This window comes from Mus caroli, chromosome 19, assembly GCF_900094665.2.
Source record: "Mus caroli chromosome 19, CAROLI_EIJ_v1.1, whole genome shotgun sequence".
Taxonomy (NCBI): domain Eukaryota; kingdom Metazoa; phylum Chordata; class Mammalia; order Rodentia; family Muridae; genus Mus; species Mus caroli.
Window position 1 is genome coordinate 44,307,897 of NC_034588.1, and position 20,256 is coordinate 44,328,152.

Genomic DNA, 20,256 nt, shown 5'->3' on the forward strand with positions numbered 1-20,256 from the left:
GCAGGCACTCAGTTATGCTACAGTGCAGCAGACACTCAGTTATGCTACAGTGCAGCAGACACTCAGTTATACTACAGTGCAGCAGACACTCAGTTATGCTACAGTGCAGCAGACACTCAGTTATACTACAGTGCAGCAGACACTCAGTTATACTACAGTGCAGCAGACACTCAGTTATACTACAGTGCAGGAGACACTCAGTTATACTACAGTGCAGCAGTCATTCAGTTATGCTACAGTGCAGCAGACACTCAGTTATTCTACAGTGCAGCAGACACTCAGTTATACTACAGTGCAGCAGACACTCAGTTATACTACAGTGCAGGAGACATTCAGCTTCAGAAGCTGGAATTTTCATATTTTCCCAAAGCTGTTAGTGAAACAGAGCATTTTAATTATGAACGGGATGTATACTTTTTATGTTTATCTTTTTTTTGTTGTTGTTTGGTTTTGGTTTTGGTTTTTCGAGCCAGGGTTTCTCTGTATAGCCCTCGCTGTCCTGGAGCTCACTTGAAGACCAGGCTGGCCTCGAACTCAGAAATTCGCCTGCCTCTGCCTCCCAAGTGCTGGGATTAAAGGTGTGCGCCACCACACCCGGCTATGTTTATCGTTTTTAATAGTGAATTTAGAATGTTGTACGTTCTAGTGCTTTATAAATTAGTGTTGTTTAACTAATACATTTGTGTTGTATCTGTACAATATAATTTTAGTGATTTTTTTTTTTAAATCTCACCAGATTTATAAACTTCACTTAGAAATCTTGTAAGGAGATATATATGTATATTCACTGCCAGAATACTTGCCTGACATGCACAAGGCCTGAATCAGTCTCTATTACCATTCCTCAAAAGAGAAGAAGAAAGAAACGCCACTAACCACTAATACATAGATAACCGAATACATAACTATTATATTGATAATTGATGTTTAATTCAGTAGCTCTGTATTAACAGATGGTTGACCATGTCTGTTAGGAACAAGAATTTGTTCAGAAGCAACAACAAGAGTTAGATGGTTCTCTGAAAAAGATTATCCAGCAGCAGAAGGCAGAGTTGGCCAATATTGAGAGAGAATGCCTGAATAACAAGCAGCAGCTCATGAGAGGTATGTGGGAGCCCACAGTGTGTGCACACAAGTCAGTGCCTCAGAAATACTGCAAAGGCTTGGATGCTTTGCCTTTGCTTGGGTGGCAGAGGGAAAGATAAAGTTATACGTAAGACGTTCTCATGAAATATAGTAGAAGTGTCTATAAAGGTATTCTTATAACATGAACTGGGATGTAGCTCAGTGGTAGTGTATGGACTTGTGTATAGATGGTGCCCTGGATTTAAGAGCCTGTCTTATCTTAGCACTTCAAAAATAACCCCCTCCAAACCAACCAACCAGCCAGCCAACAAAAGGCAAACAACCCAACAAAAAATATTTCCTTGTGGGTAATGCTAGAAATCTATTTGAATAATTTTATATACTCACTATGCCTTATAATTACTGATGTGATTTTATATATATATATATGTGTGTGTGTGTGTGTGTGTGTGTGTGTGTGTGTGTGTGTGTGTATACACACACACATATAAAATGAGGAGATGGTAGGATGGAATTTTAAGTCCTTATTCCTCCTAACAGATTAGTTTTGTTTTTTTCTTTCTTTTTAATGTAGGATTTTGGCATTCTTGGTAGGACATTCTTAGTTTAGGACATTAAAACAAAATAAAATGTGATGATAAGTGCTATTTTATATCAGTAATATTTTCTTTATACCTTAGAATATCAATTTGTGTGTATAAGTTAGTATATATAAAGTAGTTTATATATACTTTATTTAAAAATGAAGAGCGTTGGACATTAGTTAAAAGAACTGAGTGACATTTTGAAAACTACTTCCTTGTAGCTCGAGAAGCCGCAATTTGGGAGCTTGAAGAGCGACATTTACAAGAGAAGCACCAGCTGCTTAAACAGCAGCTTAAAGATCAGTATTTCATGCAGAGACATCAGCTGCTAAAACGCCATGAGAAGGTGAATGAAAGGGAACGTCCTTTGCTGCTTTGTGCATTGTACTTCAAAAGTTATTTCATTGTGAAGTTTAATTTCTTAGAGATGGATTCTTGGCTTTATTTCTATCTTTTACCCTAAATTTCATTGAGTTTTGAGAAATTGATTATGCTTTATTTTGATAACATTTTTGTTCATTATATAGTGGTTTAAAGACCTTATAAATTATAATCTTCTTGCCTATCTTCCTCCCTGATTACAGTTGTGATTCAAATATTTTAATAACATGTTGTCTTAGTTAGGGTTTTACTGCTGTGAACAGACACCATGACCAAGGCAACTCTTATAAAGAACAACTTTAATTGGGGCTGGTTTGCAGGTCAGAGGTTAGAGTTCCATTCCACCTCCTGTTCCAAAGGCAGCTAGGAGAAGACACTTCCAGGCAGCTCGGATGAGGCCCATGCCCACAGTGACACACTTCCTCCAACAAGGCCATACCCACTCCAGCAACCTCCTAATAATGCCATTCCCCGGGCCAAGCATATTCAAACCACCATACATGTCGTCCTGAAATTGGGAAAAAGTTTTTGCTGTAACACTGCTGTCATCTAATAACTTTTCTTATAAATTATTTTTGCCTAGTATGTTGTTGCTCATCATGCAGTGGGGGAGGATGACAGTAATGAATGCTGTCTTAGAACATGCTGTGGGTTCTGAGAGTTAAGTTATCACTGCACTGTTTACATCTGTGTCAATCCCTCTCAGGAAACAGAGCAAATGCAGCGCTACAATCAACGACTTATTGAAGAATTGAAAAACAGACAGACTCAGGAACGAGCGAGACTGCCCAAGATTCAAAGAAGTGAAGCCAAGACACGAATGGCCATGTTTAAAAAAAGTTTGAGAATCAACTCAACAGCCACACCAGACCAGGACCGTGAAAAAATTAAACAGGTATTTAAACATGAGTTTCCTTTTCAGGGTTTAACACTTTTGAATGACCTTTTAAAAGTATTTACTTGAACTTTCTGGGATGGGGCAGGGTACATGCTATAGACCAACTAGTCGTCCTTATTTGAGACCATAGAGGGCAAAGCGTGTTCTCTCATGACAGAGCTTAGAGCATGGGGTGAGATAAGTTGGACAGCTTTTGCAGTCAGACTAACTAAATTATTGCTTTGTTTTTCTTATTTATAGTTTGCTGCACAAGAAGAAAAGAGACAGAAAAATGAGAGAATGGCTCAGCATCAAAAACATGAGAGCCAAATGCGGGATCTTCAGTTGCAGTGTGAAGCCAATGTTCGGGAACTGCACCAGCTGCAGGTTAGGCTCAGGAGCTGGCAATAAGGATGTGCAGGGGCAGGGCAACATTTGCTGCTGATGGCTGATGAGGAGAAAAGGCTAGAATTGTTAGCTTGTGCTGACCGTGTAGACCCACAAGAAGAGCTGTGTAGTGCCATAGTCCCTTGTTGTTACTTCATGTAACCAAGATGAATGTAAACAACGTAGCTAAATTACAACCTGAGAACTAGTCTTTGAAAGTGTTGAATATGCCTTCTAGTATTAAGTGACGACAGCATGTTAATTTTAAGATGCTGAATTTATTTTTTTTCCATTTAAAAGGATGTGGCTGGGTTTTTTTTTTTTTTTTTTTTTGGTTTGTTTTTGTTTCTTGAAAAAGTAAACCTTTGGAAAATTTTGTTCAGTAGTACCATGCTGATTTAGACTTAGAGAGGACAGTTTGGAGTTGATGCTGCGTGCAGAGTGCCTGGAATGCTCGCTCGCTCGCACTCCTAGAGAGAAAGAGGCTGTTTTGATGCTCTGGGTGTTGGTTACTTTACTGGGAAGAATGCTTACCAGTTCCAGATCTTGCCAACTAGAACTGCCAAGGCCTAAAGTATTTCTCCTTAAGTCCTTTTTATATGTTATGTTAGCCCTTTATATGATAGTTAGTATTTTTGCAAGAAGATAATAAACTTTCAAGAAAATGAAGGTATTTATACACTTATAAAACAGACTATTTTACAACTTTTGGCACTTAGTTGGTTTTTTTTTTTTTTTTTTTAGATTTATTTATTGATTATATGTAAGTACACTGTAGCTGTCTTCAGACACTCCAGAAGAGGGCGCCAGATCTCGTTACGGATGGTTGTGAGCCACCATGTGGTTGCTGGAATTTGAACTCAGGACCTTCGGAAGAGCAGTCAGCGCTCTTACCCACTGAGCCATTTCCATAACAGCATGATGTTTAGCAAGTAATTTGCTACTTTGAAAGAAATTGTATCTGTTAAAAAATGCTCCCAGCACTTGGGAGGCAGAGGCAGGCTACACAGAGAAACCCTTTCTCAGGGAGAAAAAAATTGCTTCATTGATGTGAAAAAAATGTAATCCCAACTTTATTTTCAGAATGAAAAATGCCACCTGTTGGTTGAGCATGAGACTCAGAAGCTGAAGGAGTTGGATGAGGAGCACAGCCAAGAGCTGAAGGAGTGGAGAGAGAAGCTGAGGCCCAGGAAGAAGGTAACGTTAAAGCTGCACTGCACTGCTGTGTGCGGGCCATGCCTCTCCTGCTTCTTACTGGTCCTTCACTGCTTTGTATCAGGCACAGTGGCACGGATGGATGCAGAGATGAAAGGACAGCATCACTGCTCCCAAAGTTGAGGATCTCAGGAGCAGTGAGTGCAGGTTGGGATCATTGTTGAGGGGTAGGCTAGAACAGGATGCAGGCGGCAGAGCTTGTGAGTCTGTGAGGAGGCTGAAGAGGTAGAAGCTGGCTGCGGTATGGAGCACAAGATAGAACTTGTGAGGCAGGTGGGTAGGCTGGAAAGGAATGGGACGAGTTATTACATGTGGAAAATTACAAATAGTTCTCCTCACAGGCAGTGCAGGGACTAGGGCATTAGGGGGGAGACCAGTCTGCAGGCGTCAGCTGGAGCCACAGTAACAGGTGAACTACATTTAAGATATGAGACAGAAGAATGGCTTGGTTCCGCTTTCCCTCCATTTCCCTTGTTTGTAACGGCCTCCCCTGCTGGCCTGATTGCACTGGCTAACCATTGTGTCTGGCTGTCACTCTACAGTTCACATCTCTGTGACATCAGCCTTGCTTTTCATGGGTTTCCAGCCTGGAGTACATCTCAGTGACTCTTCACCCATGCAAATGTGTACTTAGCTTTTACTATGTGCCAGAGGTTTTCTAGAGGTGTCAGGCTTTGTTTTAACCACAGTTCAAAACTGACATAGGTTGTATAGCAGACAATTTAAACTTTTAAAAGCTAGTGTGTATTGATTGAGGGCATAAAGTCACAAAGGCCATAAAGGTAAGGCTTCTCGCTGCTTGTTCTGAATAATTTTGACATTTAATATTTATTTGTAGGCTCAATTTTCCCTGATACTGTCTTCTAATCAAGGTTATTAAGAAAGTTAAGGGCTGGGGATATGACTCAGTTGGGGGCTTGCTTGTCATGGTGTTCAGTGTTCAGGTGTGTACCACTTGGTAGATAGAGGCAAGAGGATCAGAAGTTCAAGGTTACACGATGAATTCAAGGTTAGCCTGTGCTTCATGAAACCCAGTCTCAAAAAGAAGATGGGAAACCAGTTGAAGGAGTGAGTGAGTGTGTAGCAGTGTCTCAGGGCTTGAGGCCACAGGTGCTTATATTGCTAGGACTGTTCACTGGAGCTATTATTATTACTGTTTTGAGCCAGGGTTTGCTTGTGTCTCATGCTGGCCTCAAACTTTCAATTCTCCTGCCTTGGGCTTAGCAGTACTGAGATGCAGGCGTGCCCACTGCACCCAGCCCACTGGTTTTTGTTACCAGTGTGAACTTTGCCCTCTCATTTAATTCATTGTCTTCTGGGTGCCCTGACTTCCCTGTCTAATTCCCCCTGTGTGTGAGGTCCTTATCTTTGATTCCCACCTCAGCTTTCTGTGTCCTGGCTTATTTATTTGGTTTTCTGTGTTATATTCTTTCCCATTCTTTGCCACCAGATCTGTTTCTCTTCTGTTGTATTCCATGAGAATATAAGCCCCATTGAAACAGGGAGTTTATCTCTGTTCACTGATCTGACGCTTGCTATTAGAATTCTTGGCACAGTCTAAGTGATTAATGTACCCCTGTTGAAGCTGATAGAAGAATGTCAACTCAGCCGCCATCAGATTGAGTTCAGTGGTCATCTCCCCTTCCCTCCCTCCTGTGACCTTACCAACAGGAAATGTGCTTTCCACAGCCTCTCTCCTAAGTGACATCCTGTCTCACACAGGTTAGAAATCTGCAGCACTTAGCATTCAGCAAGGTGTTAACTGTGACTCCTTTCCACTCTCTCTCCTGTTGCTGCACTTGCTCACCATGTCCTCATGGGTTCTGTCTTTAGTTCCTCTCCTTATTCTCATTTGCCTGCTCTCACCAGAGTATTTATCCTGAACATCTGAAGAGATGTTGATAAATCGTGAGTTCCATCGGTGTGACTTTGAAGTGTTCACAGTGACACAGTGCGCTGTAAGCTTTCTCACTTAGTATGCTGCAGTGTGCATAGACTGTGTTCTTCCTACAACTTCTGTGCCAGTGTCACTGTTCCGGCTTGTCTTGTCTGGCATACATTCTCTGTCCTGCCTGTGAGTTAACCGTTGCTTCATGGCCACGCTCATGCTCTGCCTCTTCAGGGGAACCTTCTTGTGCTTTGTTTCAACCTGAATAAGAGCACTTTTCTTTAAATGACTTATTCCAGTCCCTGATACCATCCATTCAGTTCACTATAACAAAATATTATAAGATGAAGGCTTCAGAAGTCCATGTCTGGAATTCTGCATGGCCATGTTTTGGTGAGAAGAACTCTCTGCTTGCCCCTTAAAAGAATAGTAATCCTGTTTGGAGGGCTCTGCTCTTGTGACCTAATCCCACTCAAAACTCTGGGGGGGGGGGGGATATAGTTTAGATCTTAGGTTTATGCAGCTTGTCGTTCAGTGTGGAAGAAAGACATGCATGTCAGTAGCTGACACAAAAAGCAGATAGCACCTACTAAAAGGTGTCACAGTCTGCATGCTTACATGTGATGCTCACATGCCTTGCCAACAAGATAAGTTAGGTAGGGACCCTCTTCTGTTGGAAAGAACTGATCTTAATCTTGAACCTGGGGCTATTGCAAAGTATGTGGTCTTAAGTATTGAATAAAATGTTTGGGGCTAGAAATTCTTTGTTTTTATTTTTGGTTATTTTAAGATTAAAAAGTTATGCATATGCATTTGCATCTGGGTGTGAGTGCAGATGCCTGTGGAGACTATCAGATCTCGGGAGCTGGAGTTACAGGCAGTTGTGAGCCACCCAGTATAGGTACTAGGAACTGAACTGGTCCATCTCTCGGTTGTCAGAATAAATTCTATGTACGATGTAAAACGGTGCATAATTGTCTCTCTTCCCCTCTTAAGACACTGGAAGAAGAGTTTGCCAGGAAACTGCAGGAACAGGAAGTGTTCTTTAAAATGACTGGGGAGTCCGAATGTCTTAATCCATCAGCACAGAGCCGGATCTCTAAATTCTACCCTATTCCCACCTTACATTCCACTGGGTCATAGCAACAGCAAGTGTCCTCATCTGGATTTGGCTTCTAAGTACATCATTTATTCTCTTCATCTTCCACAGTATGTATGACTACAAAGACAATCACCTGCTTCATCTTCTTGGTGGTTTTTAAAATTTCTTTCTTGAATTTTATTGTTAAACAAAGATGAAGGGCAGACGAACTAAGACAGATGCTCGGCCATGTTGGCGACGTAGCATCTCGCGGTAATTCCCTAAGGTGATTTTGTATATTGACCTTAAATATTGTATTCTTTAGACACTGTTATTGAAAACTGCCAGAGACATAATGTTTAAAGTTATTTGGAAAATATATCTGTTACATCACTAAGTATTAATAAATATTGTTTTACCTGATTTCTCAATGATGCTAAATTCTATAGAAAGGACTCTGCTATAGAATTGGAATAATTTTCTTTTGGTAAACCAACTCTTATTTTTAAAAAGCCATGAGTTAGAGAATACATTATTGATTCAGTACATAGATATATTTTTATCACTAAACAGGATCAAAATCTTTTAAAAGAGAAAAGTTATTTCAATAATTTGTTGCAAACATTAGCCTGTGTGGGTAGGACCTAATTATTAAGGTGCTAATTTTATTAAGATAGTGCCTAAAACACTAAATTTTAAACATATGTAAAATGGGGCTTTCCATTTGGTCAAGAGGAACAAAGTCCCCTTCTCACTGACATCACTGTTTTAAAAACTTGCTTATATTACCATTCCGTAGAAAATTACATCCTAAAACAGATGGTGTACAAAGCCTGGGAAGATGGGAGAACTGGCTTTAACATGTGAGTTGTTGAGCCTCTTTACTCTCTGAGAGATACCACAGCTCAGGGAGTTCTGCCATCACCAAGAGCTCAGCCTGAGCTGCAGTCACAGCTACAGTTCTGAAGCTAGTCTCAGCAGTGTTTGTCCACAACGGATTTTCTTTCATATCAGGCACACACCCAAAGTGACACTGGGTTGTTTCCAATGAGGTTATTCAAGTGCATTTTGGTTTGATTTTATTCCATGTTTAAATTAATTATTTTGGGTAGGAAAAGCCTGAAATCTCTATTATGTGGTTGCTGGTACATGTGATTGTTGATGAAATGTTCACTCTTAATTCCTTTTGAAGTTCAGAATCTCAGCCACATGTCAGGTCAACAGTGTTATAAACAGCACATTTGTAAACGATGCTCACTGCCTGCCATTGGCAACCTGTTCTCTCCTAAGAGTGCTGGGTACCAAATTGTTACCAGTATTTAGTTACATTTTGAGGTTGGTGAAAAGTAGAAGTCTCAGTGTAATGTGGGAGCAGCAGTTCATGTAAGAACCGTAGATGTCTGTAGAGCTTTCTGGCCGTTCGTTTGAAACTTCACATGCTGAGCTCTAGCTGGTTAGATGGTTTAAAAATGCATGTGTAATTTTAATTTTATAATTATTTTGACAAGCATAATTTTTCTGGACAACCTTGTAGGTAGCCTTAACTTTTAGCCAACTTTGTTTTTTATATAAATATATAAATATATACATATATAATGTATGGTTGTAAATTCATACACTTAGCACATGAATGTGTTACTATATACAGAATTCATAATGCTTTATTTTCAGATGCTGGGTTGAAAACTGTTTGAAAGCCTTTAAATATATATCTTTATAAAGTAATATTCAGGATGATGATGGAAATCGTTTATATTGTTATGATAAAAGATGGTATTATGTTACCTAGTGTATTTAATGATTTATTTGAAGAGGGAGAGGGGAGGAAGGCTCTCATACCACTTTCTCCTTTGAATTTTTACAAATTAATTCTTCAGTCAGTGGGTTTTCTTTTCAGTTTCATTCAGGTAATTTAGACATGATTTGATCTGAATATCTGCCCTTCCTGTTCCTTGACATTTAGAGCATTGTGTCTGGGAGGGAGGAAAAGGGTGTCTCCCTGAAGCCTGCCCTCTAGATTCCCTGCTCCTGCTTGGAGTTTTCTTCCGAGCATGGCTGCCTTCCTGTGTGTGCAGGGACTGTCACGGGAGCACACCCATCTCAGCACTTCAGGTTATGATAGGAAGTGTTTTGTAACAGAACGCGCTGTTTCTACTCCTCAGGCCTTAAACCAGGTAGATGATAGTGACTGTTCTTCCCTGCATGAAGTATAGGTGGGGAGGGGCTGAGGGGCAAAGGCATCCATTCATACAGTCAGCCCATTCCTGATTAGGTCGCTCAGTTGCTGTGGCAGAATGTGCCATGCAGCGCATAAAGGAATTTGTCAGCAGTCACCTCCCCATTCCCTGCATGCTGTGGACATGTCTCCTCCTCCTCGCCTCTGCAGGTCCAGCTCCTAGAGCCCTAGTAACAGGGCTTCCTCCCTAACCCTGTTGAGGCTCAGGCTGTGGGTCGCTGAATTAGCTGTTTTGGGTGGAGTCATATTAAGCTCTTTCTTACCTTTCCTGTGTGTGAGGAGGACATTTGGAGTGTTTTTAGGTTGCTGAGAATCTTGGAAGCGTCTCACCTGACAGGACATGGCAAGTTGTACCTAAGCAGGGAGCAGAACCAGAGCTACCTCTCCACAGTGTTTTCTCAGGCACACGAGGCCCATGGGGGCTCTCTGATCTCTCGAGCATCAGCAAGTCTCAGAAGCGATTGTCTTTTGTACTCTTCCAGGTCCCTCCTACCCTCATACTTTCCCCCATTCTACACTGTGCTTATTAAATGACAAAGACTCTTCTAAGAAGCCAAATTCGGCCAAATTAATAGCTAGAAACATTGCAGAATGAAACACCTAGAACTGCAGTGGAAGACGAGAGCATCAGCTCTCTGAGAGCCTTCTGGTCCTCTCTGCGCGGTGATTGTGTAGGATGCGGGGTGGTGATTTTGATGTTTCTCTTCAGTCAGAGGCAACAGTTGATGTCTCTGCCGTACCCTTCTTTGGCTGACATGGTTTTAATAACGCTTTAAAATTTCTGCTACAGAGCTTGGAGTAGAGTGTTACCAGTTTCTTCAAATGTTGGCTGCAGCTTAAAAACGTGATTGTTTGCAGTGTAATAAGTTCACCAGCTAAGTTTTCAAGGAGAATTTTGTTTCACATTACGCTTCTTGTCTATTTGGGATCAGAAACATGCCTTTTCAATCATGGGATTGTCAAACAATAAAGCTATTTCTTAATCTATTTTGGGGAATTTTCTTTTTAATTTAAAATCTTAAAAATGAGGTTATCCTGCCTGAGACACTTTGTAGCTTTTGGTTCTAGTTATATTTTAAACTTTTCATCTTCCCAGTCTTCTGACCTTCTATGTTTATCATTGATTTCCCCCCCCTCCCCCTCCCTCCCTCCCTCCCTCTCCTTCCCCTCCCCCTCCTCCAGCCCCTCCCCGCTCCCTCTCATTACTGACAAATGTAACTTTTACCTGGCAGGTAAGTACCTTCCAATATGTACCTTCCTCCTTTGGAGATGTTTAAAGTGTCTATGTGGCCATGTTGGGTGTGTGTACTTTTATTTCCTTCTTTTCTCCCTGGGATAGATTATTTGTTTCAAATTGATGAAAAATCATATGATAAAACCCCCTCCACTCAGTAGGTGCTGGCGGCTGCCTTGCTCGGCCTGGGTGCAGCTTGGTTGGAGGGAGCTGCTGATGTCATTTTCTAATCTCAGAGCATTGTGTGCTGTTGAGCTCATCCTGATCTCTTTCGCTCTCCGAGTGAAACAAAGCAGCTCACATCCACTGGTCTCCAGCCGGAGACATGGCTCATGGCTGCTATCCTTCTTTTTGTGTGTGTGTGTGTGTGTGTGTTTTTTTTTCCTGGAGAAGGTAGCACAGTTAGACTTTCCTCCCATTTCTTCTGGGTGTACGACTCTATGAAGACTTTTAGATGATGTCTTCGTAAAGTCTAGTAACGAGGGAACATTTCCTAGGCCTGACTAATCATTAATAATAATCAAGATAAGACATCTTCATCTCTATACTTGGCTTCCAGTCATAAATTAATTGCAAAGAAGCTTCTAATTTGTTGTCTATGTGTTTAGCTTTCAGGGAACTTAGAGAAAACAAAGTGCTTTGTCTGGTGTGTCCAGATTGAGGTGGTAGCTTTTAAAAGTCTGCCTTTAGAGATCTCGGTGATCCAATGCTGAAGGCCGGGTCTAAACTACCACCAGTCACCTCTTCCATTTGTGACAAACAGTGTCACAATCAGACCTGTGTAACCCGGAGCCTTTTTAAAACTAACTTTCTCACATGATTAAACACACATTAAAAAAGAAAAAAAAAACCTTTAATTGAAAATTTTACAGTTGAAATGATTTTTTCATCTTACAGGTTACATACAAATGTTTTTTTAGACAGTGGAAAGTGCTTAAATAAAAACCAACTGTGCCCAGTCTTTTATGCCATTTCCTAAGTGCAGGATGGAGCGTGGAAGCCATGCTTCCTCAGCTTCAGGAGTTCTGTGACCTCTCTTTCTTCCCTTCCTTGCCCACTGCCCCTCTTGTCCTGTCTGGGTCTAGTGTGGTGTCATGATTGTTACTTCTGGCCTGTACCTGTGGACCCAGGCCATAGATAACTACGGCCAGTCAAGCTTTGTAAGCCAGTGGGAAGGTGATTGGCATCTGCACCATGGTAACTGAAATGTCACCATGGTAACTGAAATGCCACCCCCTCTGAGGAGGTGAGCTTCTGAGTGTGTTCAGTTGCAAGAGTCGCCTCTGTGACTGGAGAATGCAGAGTGAAGAGAGGAGGAAGGGGCTGACAGCAGCCTTCGTAACATAACCCATCACACGTCATCTACAAAGGCCCCTGTTCCCATTTTCCATTTTCTGGGCTCACTTTTTAAGCAAAGCTCCAAGATCCCCAGCCAACAAGTTATGTAACTGGCTTCTGAGGCCTGGCAGAGGCCTGGGCTAAATGCTAAAGAAGCCGGGGAGCTCAGATCTATGTAGCAGAGAGGTCAAGTCTCATATTAAACATTGCAGCTATTCCGAAAGGCCCACCCAACCAATGGAGCTGTTTCAGATTGTGTGTCTTTGAGTTTTCTGTATGTGTATATTTGGTTCAGACTAAAACAAGTGCCGCTGGGTGATTCGGTCTCAGGAGGACGGGGACCCTTGGACATAGGCGCCCAAGAACCGGTCCAGATACTTGGTGGCTCTGCCAAGTGCAGCTTACGGCTTGGTGGCAATACTTCTCTTCCTTCTCCCAGTATAGACTTGGTCACCTGAAAGTCCAAAGATGAGCAGGGGTTAAATGCCTTGTGGCCTATGACCTTAGGGAGGACCAGCAATACCAACAGTGAGTGCTAAAAGATGGCCTGGAAGATTAATCCTTTGTAAAGCTATTTTTTCCCTTTCAAGTTATCGCCCTACTTTTTTTTTTACCAGGTTCTTCCTTACCCTGCGGCAGCTCTGGTCTTCCCTTTTCCCCAGCTGTGCAACACCATTTTCTGCATTGGTTTTTGCTCGATTTTTCTCAGGCTAGCCCAGAATCAAATGCCCTCTTCTCTGCTGAATCCCAGAACCTCAGCAGTCACACACCAGTGCTTACCTTTGTCTCCTTTCTCTCCTTTGTTCCCTCTGGGGCCGGGTGGCCCTGGAGGACCTCGTGGTCCAGCAGGGCCCCTGTCACCTAGAAGGACAGAGAGGGTATTGACACCAGCACATGAGTACAGGGCCAAAGGCGTGGCATGGTGTGGCACTAAGGCATAAACAGCTGACCCTGGGGTCCCTGCTGTCACTTACCTTTGGGGCCTGGGGTTCCCACATCTCCCTTCTGCCCAGGTGGTCCTGGGATAGTGCCGTAGGCTGCAAGGAAGGAAAGAGTCTAGCCTTAGACTAGAGCTTGCCTGAGGCTTGGGAGGTCAAGCGTTTGCTCAAAGCCATACGGAGAGTGGTGGCATCTGGACTTATACAAGGAACCAGAATTAGGCTTGAGTTTTGGCATCTCAGCTACGGGGAGGAGATTATCACGTTGGTATTTGTATGCCAGGCCCCACGAAAGACTAAGCAGCAGACCAGTGCTGGGCAAGCCATGGAGATATGCTTACTTCGGAAGAAGTCCATGAGGTCTTGTGTCACGTTGCTGTAGGCTGAGAAGACCCTGCTGATGCCAGGAGGGCCTTGGGGCCCTGGTGGGCCCTGGACAGTATAGGCCATCCCTTGTAGCAGACCCTGACCTGCAGAATACCAGGGTGCTGGTGTAGGAAGCAGCATCCCACTTCACTGCTGCAGTATCCTCAGACTGCCTCACTCAGAGCAGCTAAACTAGACGAAACCAGCCTGAGGGAAAAGCCCTGCAGCTTCCTTTGCTGTCCGTCAGACTGGGCTGACCTGTTGTGACAGTCCTCGGGGACATTAGGACTACAGGATGTGCTGGTAGCTAAAGTGAGAAAGGACCTCCTGGCTAACAACTGCCACGAAGCCCTGTCAGAAAGCCGCCCCTGTCAGACTTGTTCTGAGCAGAGTACCAAGCCGTTTGCTGTGTGCCCTGTTCTGTACAGCTCAGTTGTCAGCACTGGGGTCCCTTGCACTGAGAGAGTGGGGTCTTCTCTCTTTCAATCCCCACCCATCTGATTCCAGAGCTGCTATCTACACAGTACAAGTACATAAAAAAAAAAAAAAAAAAAAAAAACATGGACCAGTTTTAGGCCTGCAAAGCCTAAATGCTGAGGTCCACACATGTGCCTTCCCCCTCTGAGGTCCACAGGTTCCAACTTACGCTGCATGCTCTCCGACACCCGCACTGCCAGCTTGTTGTAATCTAGGTCTCCAGTGAAGCCATCCCGGAACGAGTCACCATTGGTGCCATATATACCACCACCTGCAGCTGCCCCATAGCCTCCGCCTGGGCCAATGTCAGTACCATAGGGGCCCCCATCTCCTGCACCAAAGGCTCCACCTTCACCCAGGGAGCCTCCGTTGGTTCCCCCTATGCCCATGGAAGAGCTGTAGGAAGTGCCCCTTCTGGCTGAGGAGCTGCTGCCCCAGTTGTAGTTCTCCCTTAAGTGACCATCTCCAGGTGGTCCCTGTGGCCCCGGAGGGCCTGGAGGGCCAACGATGAAGCTGCGAACATCAGGACCTGTAGGGTAGGAAGGTGCGTTACCGCAGACTGTGGTGGACAAGAGTTGGGAGCTAGGGGGTCTCTGGAGTTTTAACACCCCTTAGAGTGACCTTTGAGGCCCTTGTACAGGATGCTGGTGAGCAGAGAGTGCTTTATCTAGACTGCTGACCATCCTGTGCCTCCTGCAGAGGAGTTGTGAAGGTCTAGGGGGAGGGGAGGGCACAGGAGACCAACATCAAGGAACCTACTTGTGAGGTAGCTAATCAGCTCGCTGCGGAAGTTGTCACTGTTTTCAGCTGCATAGGTGGACAGAGCTGCTGAGACACCTGGGGGCCCTCGAGGACCTGGGGGCCCTGGTGGGCCTGGAGGGCCTGGGATGGAGGACAAACCAGCGGCTGTGTGAGAGGGGAGGGAAAGAGGAAGGTCAGAATCCTGGACAGAAAAGGCTAGATTCTCAGCCTGGCCTTGATCTACTGTGGGCCCCCTCACCCCCCCATGGATTGGGTGCAAGAGATGGGTATGTGTGTGTGTGTGGAGTAGAGGAGAGTGGGCAAGGCCTAGGTGGTCCCTTTCAGGTGATATCTGGGAATGGCTGCTTCCAAGGGACCCTTCTCCCCCTCACCCCATACATATCCTATGTCCTTCTAGACCTTCATCACCAGGCATTAGAATGTAATACAAGGTATTACATTATGTCTTTGTTAAGTGACTGATCACATGGCTCATGAGCTCTGCCAAGGCTACAGTTAGGAGCTTAGTTTCTTCCCATTTCTTCCCCTACCAAGGCTCATGGCTCCTCACAGCCGTGTGACCCTGTCCAGGGCCCCAGGGCCCTCCTGGTGCATGCTCCACTGGGGAACGGCACATTGATTCAGTTCTCCATGGCAGCCCTAGAGAGGACTGGGGATGCCCTCAAAGTCAGGCTGCAGCCCTCAGCCTGTCTCTTAATGCTCTCTAGTGTCCTACTGTGCAAGTATGATGAGAGGTCCTCCACACTGATGCTGGACCATGCATTGCCTGGCATCCCGGGTGGCCCTGGGGGCCCTGGAGGTCCAATGATGTCTCTGTAGTCAGACCCTGTGACATCAGTGGGCAGTAAGTTGTCAGTCACAGCCTGAGCCAAGGTTTCAGTTTCCATCCCAAACTATTTTTCGGATATTCCTGCTTGGCCTTACCTCGGAGCATGGTCAGTAGCTCCTCGTAGGATGTTCCTGGCAGGCCAGGGGGACCCGGTGGGCCAGGATGCCCAAAGCTGATCCCAGAACCTGGGGAACAAGGTCCCAAGTAGTTGGAGACTCAAGTGGGATGGGGAGGATGGATACAAATGGAAAAAAGTGGGGTCTGAGGGAAAAGGGAAAGAATGGTGGTAGGGAGGAAGATAGAAAGGAGTGCGATATAGACACAGTGTGGGGAGTGGCGCCCAATGGAGGGCACTGAGCAGAGCACAGGTCCACAGCCAGCTGCTGGGTGCAGAGTGCCCATTTGTGTGTATACCCGTGTGCTCCTCTGGGCTTCTTTTGCTGTGCTTTGAGGCTTGCTCTTGCTGCCTCTGCAGGGGTCAGGGCAGCTGGTGGGCAGGGGTGGGGGTGGCCACTGGGACCATCTCAGCAGGGTTGGATGCCCTGGTCTTTACTCCTGATCACTCACTTGACATATAGTTGAGAATGTGTCTGCTCAGCTCTCCATAGTCCAAAGACAGGAGGGACCCATCTCCACTGACGCCTGGTGGCCCTGGGGGACCGGGAGGACCCACCAGATTCTGACGTAGGTACTGCCACACATCGTTCCCTGGAAAGGAGAAGATGCCTTCTGAATCAACCTAGAAGCCCAGTTGTGTCTACCTGCCCAGACTGGTTCCCAGTAACTGCTGGGAGTTCCTGGTTCTTGGTGTGCATGCACCGGTCAGGGGAAGTCAGCCTGCCTCTAGGGGATCTGTAGTGGAGGAGGCTGGGGGATTCCCTCTCCCACTTTCGATGCATTTGTGACTCAGCACACAAGGCAGAACAGCGAGTGAGCAACTCCTGGTCGCAGAGGACGTCCTCTTGCTTGCCACCCTAACAAAGCTCACCCAGGGACACATGCCCTCCAAGTGATGACAGGAAGGAGCTAAGAGGCCCTACTCTTTGCCCACTGTGGGAGACTTACGTCGCAGCATGGCCAAGATATCTTCTGAGGAGGACGCAGAGGACAAGCCAGCACCGTAGCCTGATGCTGTGGGAAGAAGACCTTGGCTGACCTCCTTGGTCTTGGAGCAGACCCTCTGCATCCAGACTCTGAAAGGTCAAGTCAGCTAGTCACTGTCTTTGGGCGAAATGAACTAATGGAGCATTTCAGGCTAGTCAGAAGGTCAGAAGAGGCCAGAAATAGATGTTGGCTTTTCATAGGGAGAGCCGTGTTCTAGAATGAGTTTTAGCCTGACTCCTACTAGACACTGCCAAGCTGAGGGTCCCTTTTTGTGAACAGAGATGGGTCCACCCTTGGGCACATGGTGGCCAAATGCTTTGCATGCCTGCCCCTATCATGCCTCTGTTCCCAGTCCGACCTAAGGTTTGGTGAGGCTGGGCACTGTGGCCCAGCCACGATGAGTGTAGAATCAATTCAGGAGAAAGGTGGAACAACCAGTGAATAAAGAGTTGAGCTTTGGGGAGCAAGGGGGACTCGTTGAGGGTAACAGCACAAGGAGTGTCACAGACTTACACCGCAAGTAGCTTACGACCTGGCTTGCCAGCTGGGAGTAGTCGAAAGTCTCTCCTGTGATGGTGATGACAGGCCCTGGGGGACCTGGTGGGCCTGGGGGACCCTGAACCCCTGAGAGATAAGTCCTGATGTTGTCACCTGCCAAGAAGGGATGACACGGTCAAGCCTGCTGCCGAGAACATCTGACTTCCCTATGACCACAGCAGGAGGAGAGAGCGCCTGCTCTGATCCCCACAGCACCTGAGCCTAAGGCCTGTGCTGTCCATGAGGACTGCAGGCCAGGCTTCATGGGTGGAAGCCTTCACATAGATGACCACACCAACCCTCCTTTTCCAGCTCCTGTCCATGGTGTGGGGTGGTGAAGCACTCACTTTGCATGTATTCGGCGATGTAGTGCTGGATATCCTGGCCGGAGCTGCTGAGGGAGCCTGGAGGCCCAGGGGGCCCTGGAGGGCCAGGGGGCCCCTGCATGTACAGAGTGCTTGATGATGCCCCTGAGGGAAGAGAAGGTATCCTGACTCGGCTCCTTCACTCTTCAGAAGAGTGAAGCCCAGGGCTTTGTGTCCCCGCCTGCTCAGAGGAACTAGGACAGTGGCTAGCAGAAGGATCTGCAAGGGGGCGGAGCTGGGTGCTGGCCCAGGCCAGCTGTCTTCCTGCCCCTCCTTTCCTTCAGCACTTTGCTCCCCACCTCAGTGTCTAGCAGAAGGATCTGCAAGGGGGCGGAGCTGGGTGCTGGCCCAGGCCAGCTGTCTTCCTGCCCCTCCTTTCCTTCAGCACTCTGCTCCCCACCTCAGCCGCCCTCCTCTCAGGGTCCCGGGAGCTCCCAGGCCTGCTCCATTCCCTTCTTTGGTCCCCAAGCACAATCCGCTGACATTGGATTTGCCATCAAGCTCCCTCCGAGGATGGGAGAGGAACTTTGTTCTTCCTCAATTCTTACCATGAGAAAGACCACCAGAGATGCCAGGAGTACCTGGGACACCAGGATCACCTGCAATCCAAATTGAGAAACCCTGTGTTGTGGGTGCTTCCTTCTCCGGGCAGCTCCCTAGTGAAGTTCAGCACCCTTAGTGGGTGCAGTCATTCCATGCCTACACAGTCTTGCTTGCAAAGATACCTATCTTTCTTTGGGGAGGCTTCTTAAGATCCAGAATTGCTGGGCCTGCATCCCTCTTTGAGCACACACACACACACACACACACACACACTGCACTGAGGCTTACATGTACTTAGCTATCCATAGTCTACTTGTGTGAACCAAATGTATGAGCTCAGGGTTCTTGCGGCGGGGGGGGGGGGGGGGGGGGGGATCAGCTCTCGCTACCTCACCCCCTACCCCAGGTTATGTTTGATGTATCCTGATGTCCTCGGCGCCAGGAGGTACTGTGATTTCCACTGGCCACTGAGAGAGGACATGGGGGCTCCAGAACCCAGGGCCTCTCATTCCACACAGTCAATCAGGTGGATACTGTTGACAGTCCCTGACCACCTTGCCTCTCTCCTGCTCCTACCCCATGCTGAGCTGCTTGTGGGCCATGGTAGGAGGATCAAGAAGTGCTCCTGCCTGACCTGCCTCCTCCACATTCTTTGGCTACTAGGCAGATGAGCAGAGGACACAACACACTGGCTTTGGGCACCCCAAGTCACTGCTCTTACCTTGGTCTCCCTTGGGACCTGGGGGGCCGGGTGGACCTGGAGGGCCAGTGAAGAAGGTTTCTGCAAGGAAGGAAATGGTGGGGGTGTGGATGACGGGCTGTTTCTGAGGAAACGGCAGCTAGCACAGAACCTGGCACATGGCAGATGCTCAGCCGGATATCCGCTATGCATGGATCTGTAAGGATGTGTGAGCAGGTGTCTGCATGGTCAGAGGGCTGGGTGTGTAAATGAATGGAAAGGTAGGTGACTATGCAGATGATGGATGGGTGGGTGTGTGAATGGGTGGATGGATCTTCCACAGGGGACCAGCTCTGGCCCCCGAGGTGCTTGCTCTTCCAGAGGTTACTTCCAGAGGGCAGAGCTGGCTCTCTTTCTTCCAGCCAGGTTGGTCAGGTTGAAGTAGGAATTGGATGCCCCCAATGTTACCTGAGTCAGTCAGGAAGGATCCTGGTGGCCCGGGTGGGCCTGGTACGCCTTCCCCTAGGGAAAAGAAGCCAGGATTCAGTCATGCCAGCAGGTGAGACAAGAGCCTCACCAGGGGACGAGTCAGGAATGCTCTTCCTGAGAGCCAGCCCAGAAGACCCTGGGCTCTGGGCATCCTTGCCTCCCACCTCCCCTGTCCTTATCCCCTTCTATGGGCAAGGAGTTTGGCCCTCACCTGGTGGGCCTCTGGGTCCTGGTGGGCCTGGGATGGAAGGCCCTGCAGAAGGAAGAGGAAATGCCGGCCTTAAGGGGCTGATTGACACCCGAGGGCTGAGCTTCCTCATGGCATACCTCGTGTCTCCCCAACTTCCAAAGATCAGTGAGTTCTTACCTGGTGGCCCTCGTGGGCCAGGTGGGCCAGGGGGACCTCGTAAGTCAACACCTTCTGTAGAGAGAAGCAAATAGAAACAGAGAAGGCTGAGGCCACGCTCTTCACCATGTTTCGAGCCTTTGACCAGGATGGCTAGTCTCTGGGCTGCAGCCCACGTCCCGTTTGCACAACACCCTGTAGGTCCCCATCTGCTGATCTCCCCATCTGCCCCCATTCTGAAGCACAGAAGGGCTGACAAGGGCTGGGTGTGTGGAGTGATAGGTAAGAATTTAGACTTCTGTGCCAGTAGGCCAGAGTTCAATCCCTACTTCTGTATATATAGCGGCAACTTTAAGCAACTTTTTCACCCTCTCTCAATCTGTTTCTTCCACCATACACCAGGGTCACTGAGACCCACACCCTAGGGATGCTGAGATGGCTCAGACCCAGCAAGATGCCACCAAATGATGAACCCCTAATGTGCTGGCTTCAAACCACTGGGGTTCGCTGCATC

At 46.6% G+C, this 20,256-nt stretch overlaps 2 protein-coding genes across 4 annotated transcripts in view; one reads left to right on the forward strand and one right to left on the reverse strand.

Moving 5' to 3' along the window:
• The window catches only part of Slk (STE20 like kinase), a 58,053-nt gene extending 47,331 nt beyond the window's left edge, over nt 1–10,722 (forward strand). For both annotated transcript variants that reach the window (XM_021151432.2, XM_021151431.1), the window contains 6 exons: nt 975–1,104; nt 1,892–2,016; nt 2,758–2,946; nt 3,190–3,315; nt 4,399–4,512; nt 7,415–10,722. In XM_021151432.2, coding sequence (XP_021007091.1) covers nt 975–1,104; nt 1,892–2,016; nt 2,758–2,946; nt 3,190–3,315; nt 4,399–4,512; nt 7,415–7,561 — 831 coding nt within the window. In that variant the 3' untranslated portion in view covers nt 7,562–10,722. The remainder of the gene's footprint in view (nt 1–974; nt 1,105–1,891; nt 2,017–2,757; nt 2,947–3,189; nt 3,316–4,398; nt 4,513–7,414) is intronic.
• Nucleotides 10,723–11,797: 1,075 nt separating this feature from the next.
• Col17a1 (collagen type XVII alpha 1 chain) overlaps nt 11,798–20,256 on the reverse strand; it is a 44,841-nt gene continuing 36,382 nt past the window's right edge. The window contains exons 38-54 of one of the 2 annotated variants that reach the window (XM_021151707.1): nt 19,764–19,817; nt 19,608–19,649; nt 19,376–19,429; nt 18,950–19,009; nt 18,234–18,284; nt 17,668–17,790; nt 17,297–17,434; nt 16,745–16,810; nt 16,247–16,387; nt 15,775–15,864; nt 15,566–15,676; nt 14,848–14,994; nt 14,258–14,617; nt 13,587–13,715; nt 13,282–13,344; nt 13,088–13,168; nt 11,798–12,761 (exon numbers count right to left, since the gene is read on the reverse strand). In XM_021151707.1, the coding sequence (XP_021007366.1) occupies nt 12,709–12,761; nt 13,088–13,168; nt 13,282–13,344; nt 13,587–13,715; nt 14,258–14,617; nt 14,848–14,994; nt 15,566–15,676; nt 15,775–15,864; nt 16,247–16,387; nt 16,745–16,810; nt 17,297–17,434; nt 17,668–17,790; nt 18,234–18,284; nt 18,950–19,009; nt 19,376–19,429; nt 19,608–19,649; nt 19,764–19,817 (1,763 nt within the window). In that variant the 3' untranslated portion in view covers nt 11,798–12,708. The remainder of the gene's footprint in view (nt 12,762–13,087; nt 13,169–13,281; nt 13,345–13,586; nt 13,716–14,257; nt 14,618–14,847; nt 14,995–15,565; nt 15,677–15,774; nt 15,865–16,246; nt 16,388–16,744; nt 16,811–17,296; nt 17,435–17,667; nt 17,791–18,233; nt 18,285–18,949; nt 19,010–19,375; nt 19,430–19,607; nt 19,650–19,763; nt 19,818–20,256) is intronic. The other variant, XM_021151708.1, reaches the window with a different exon arrangement.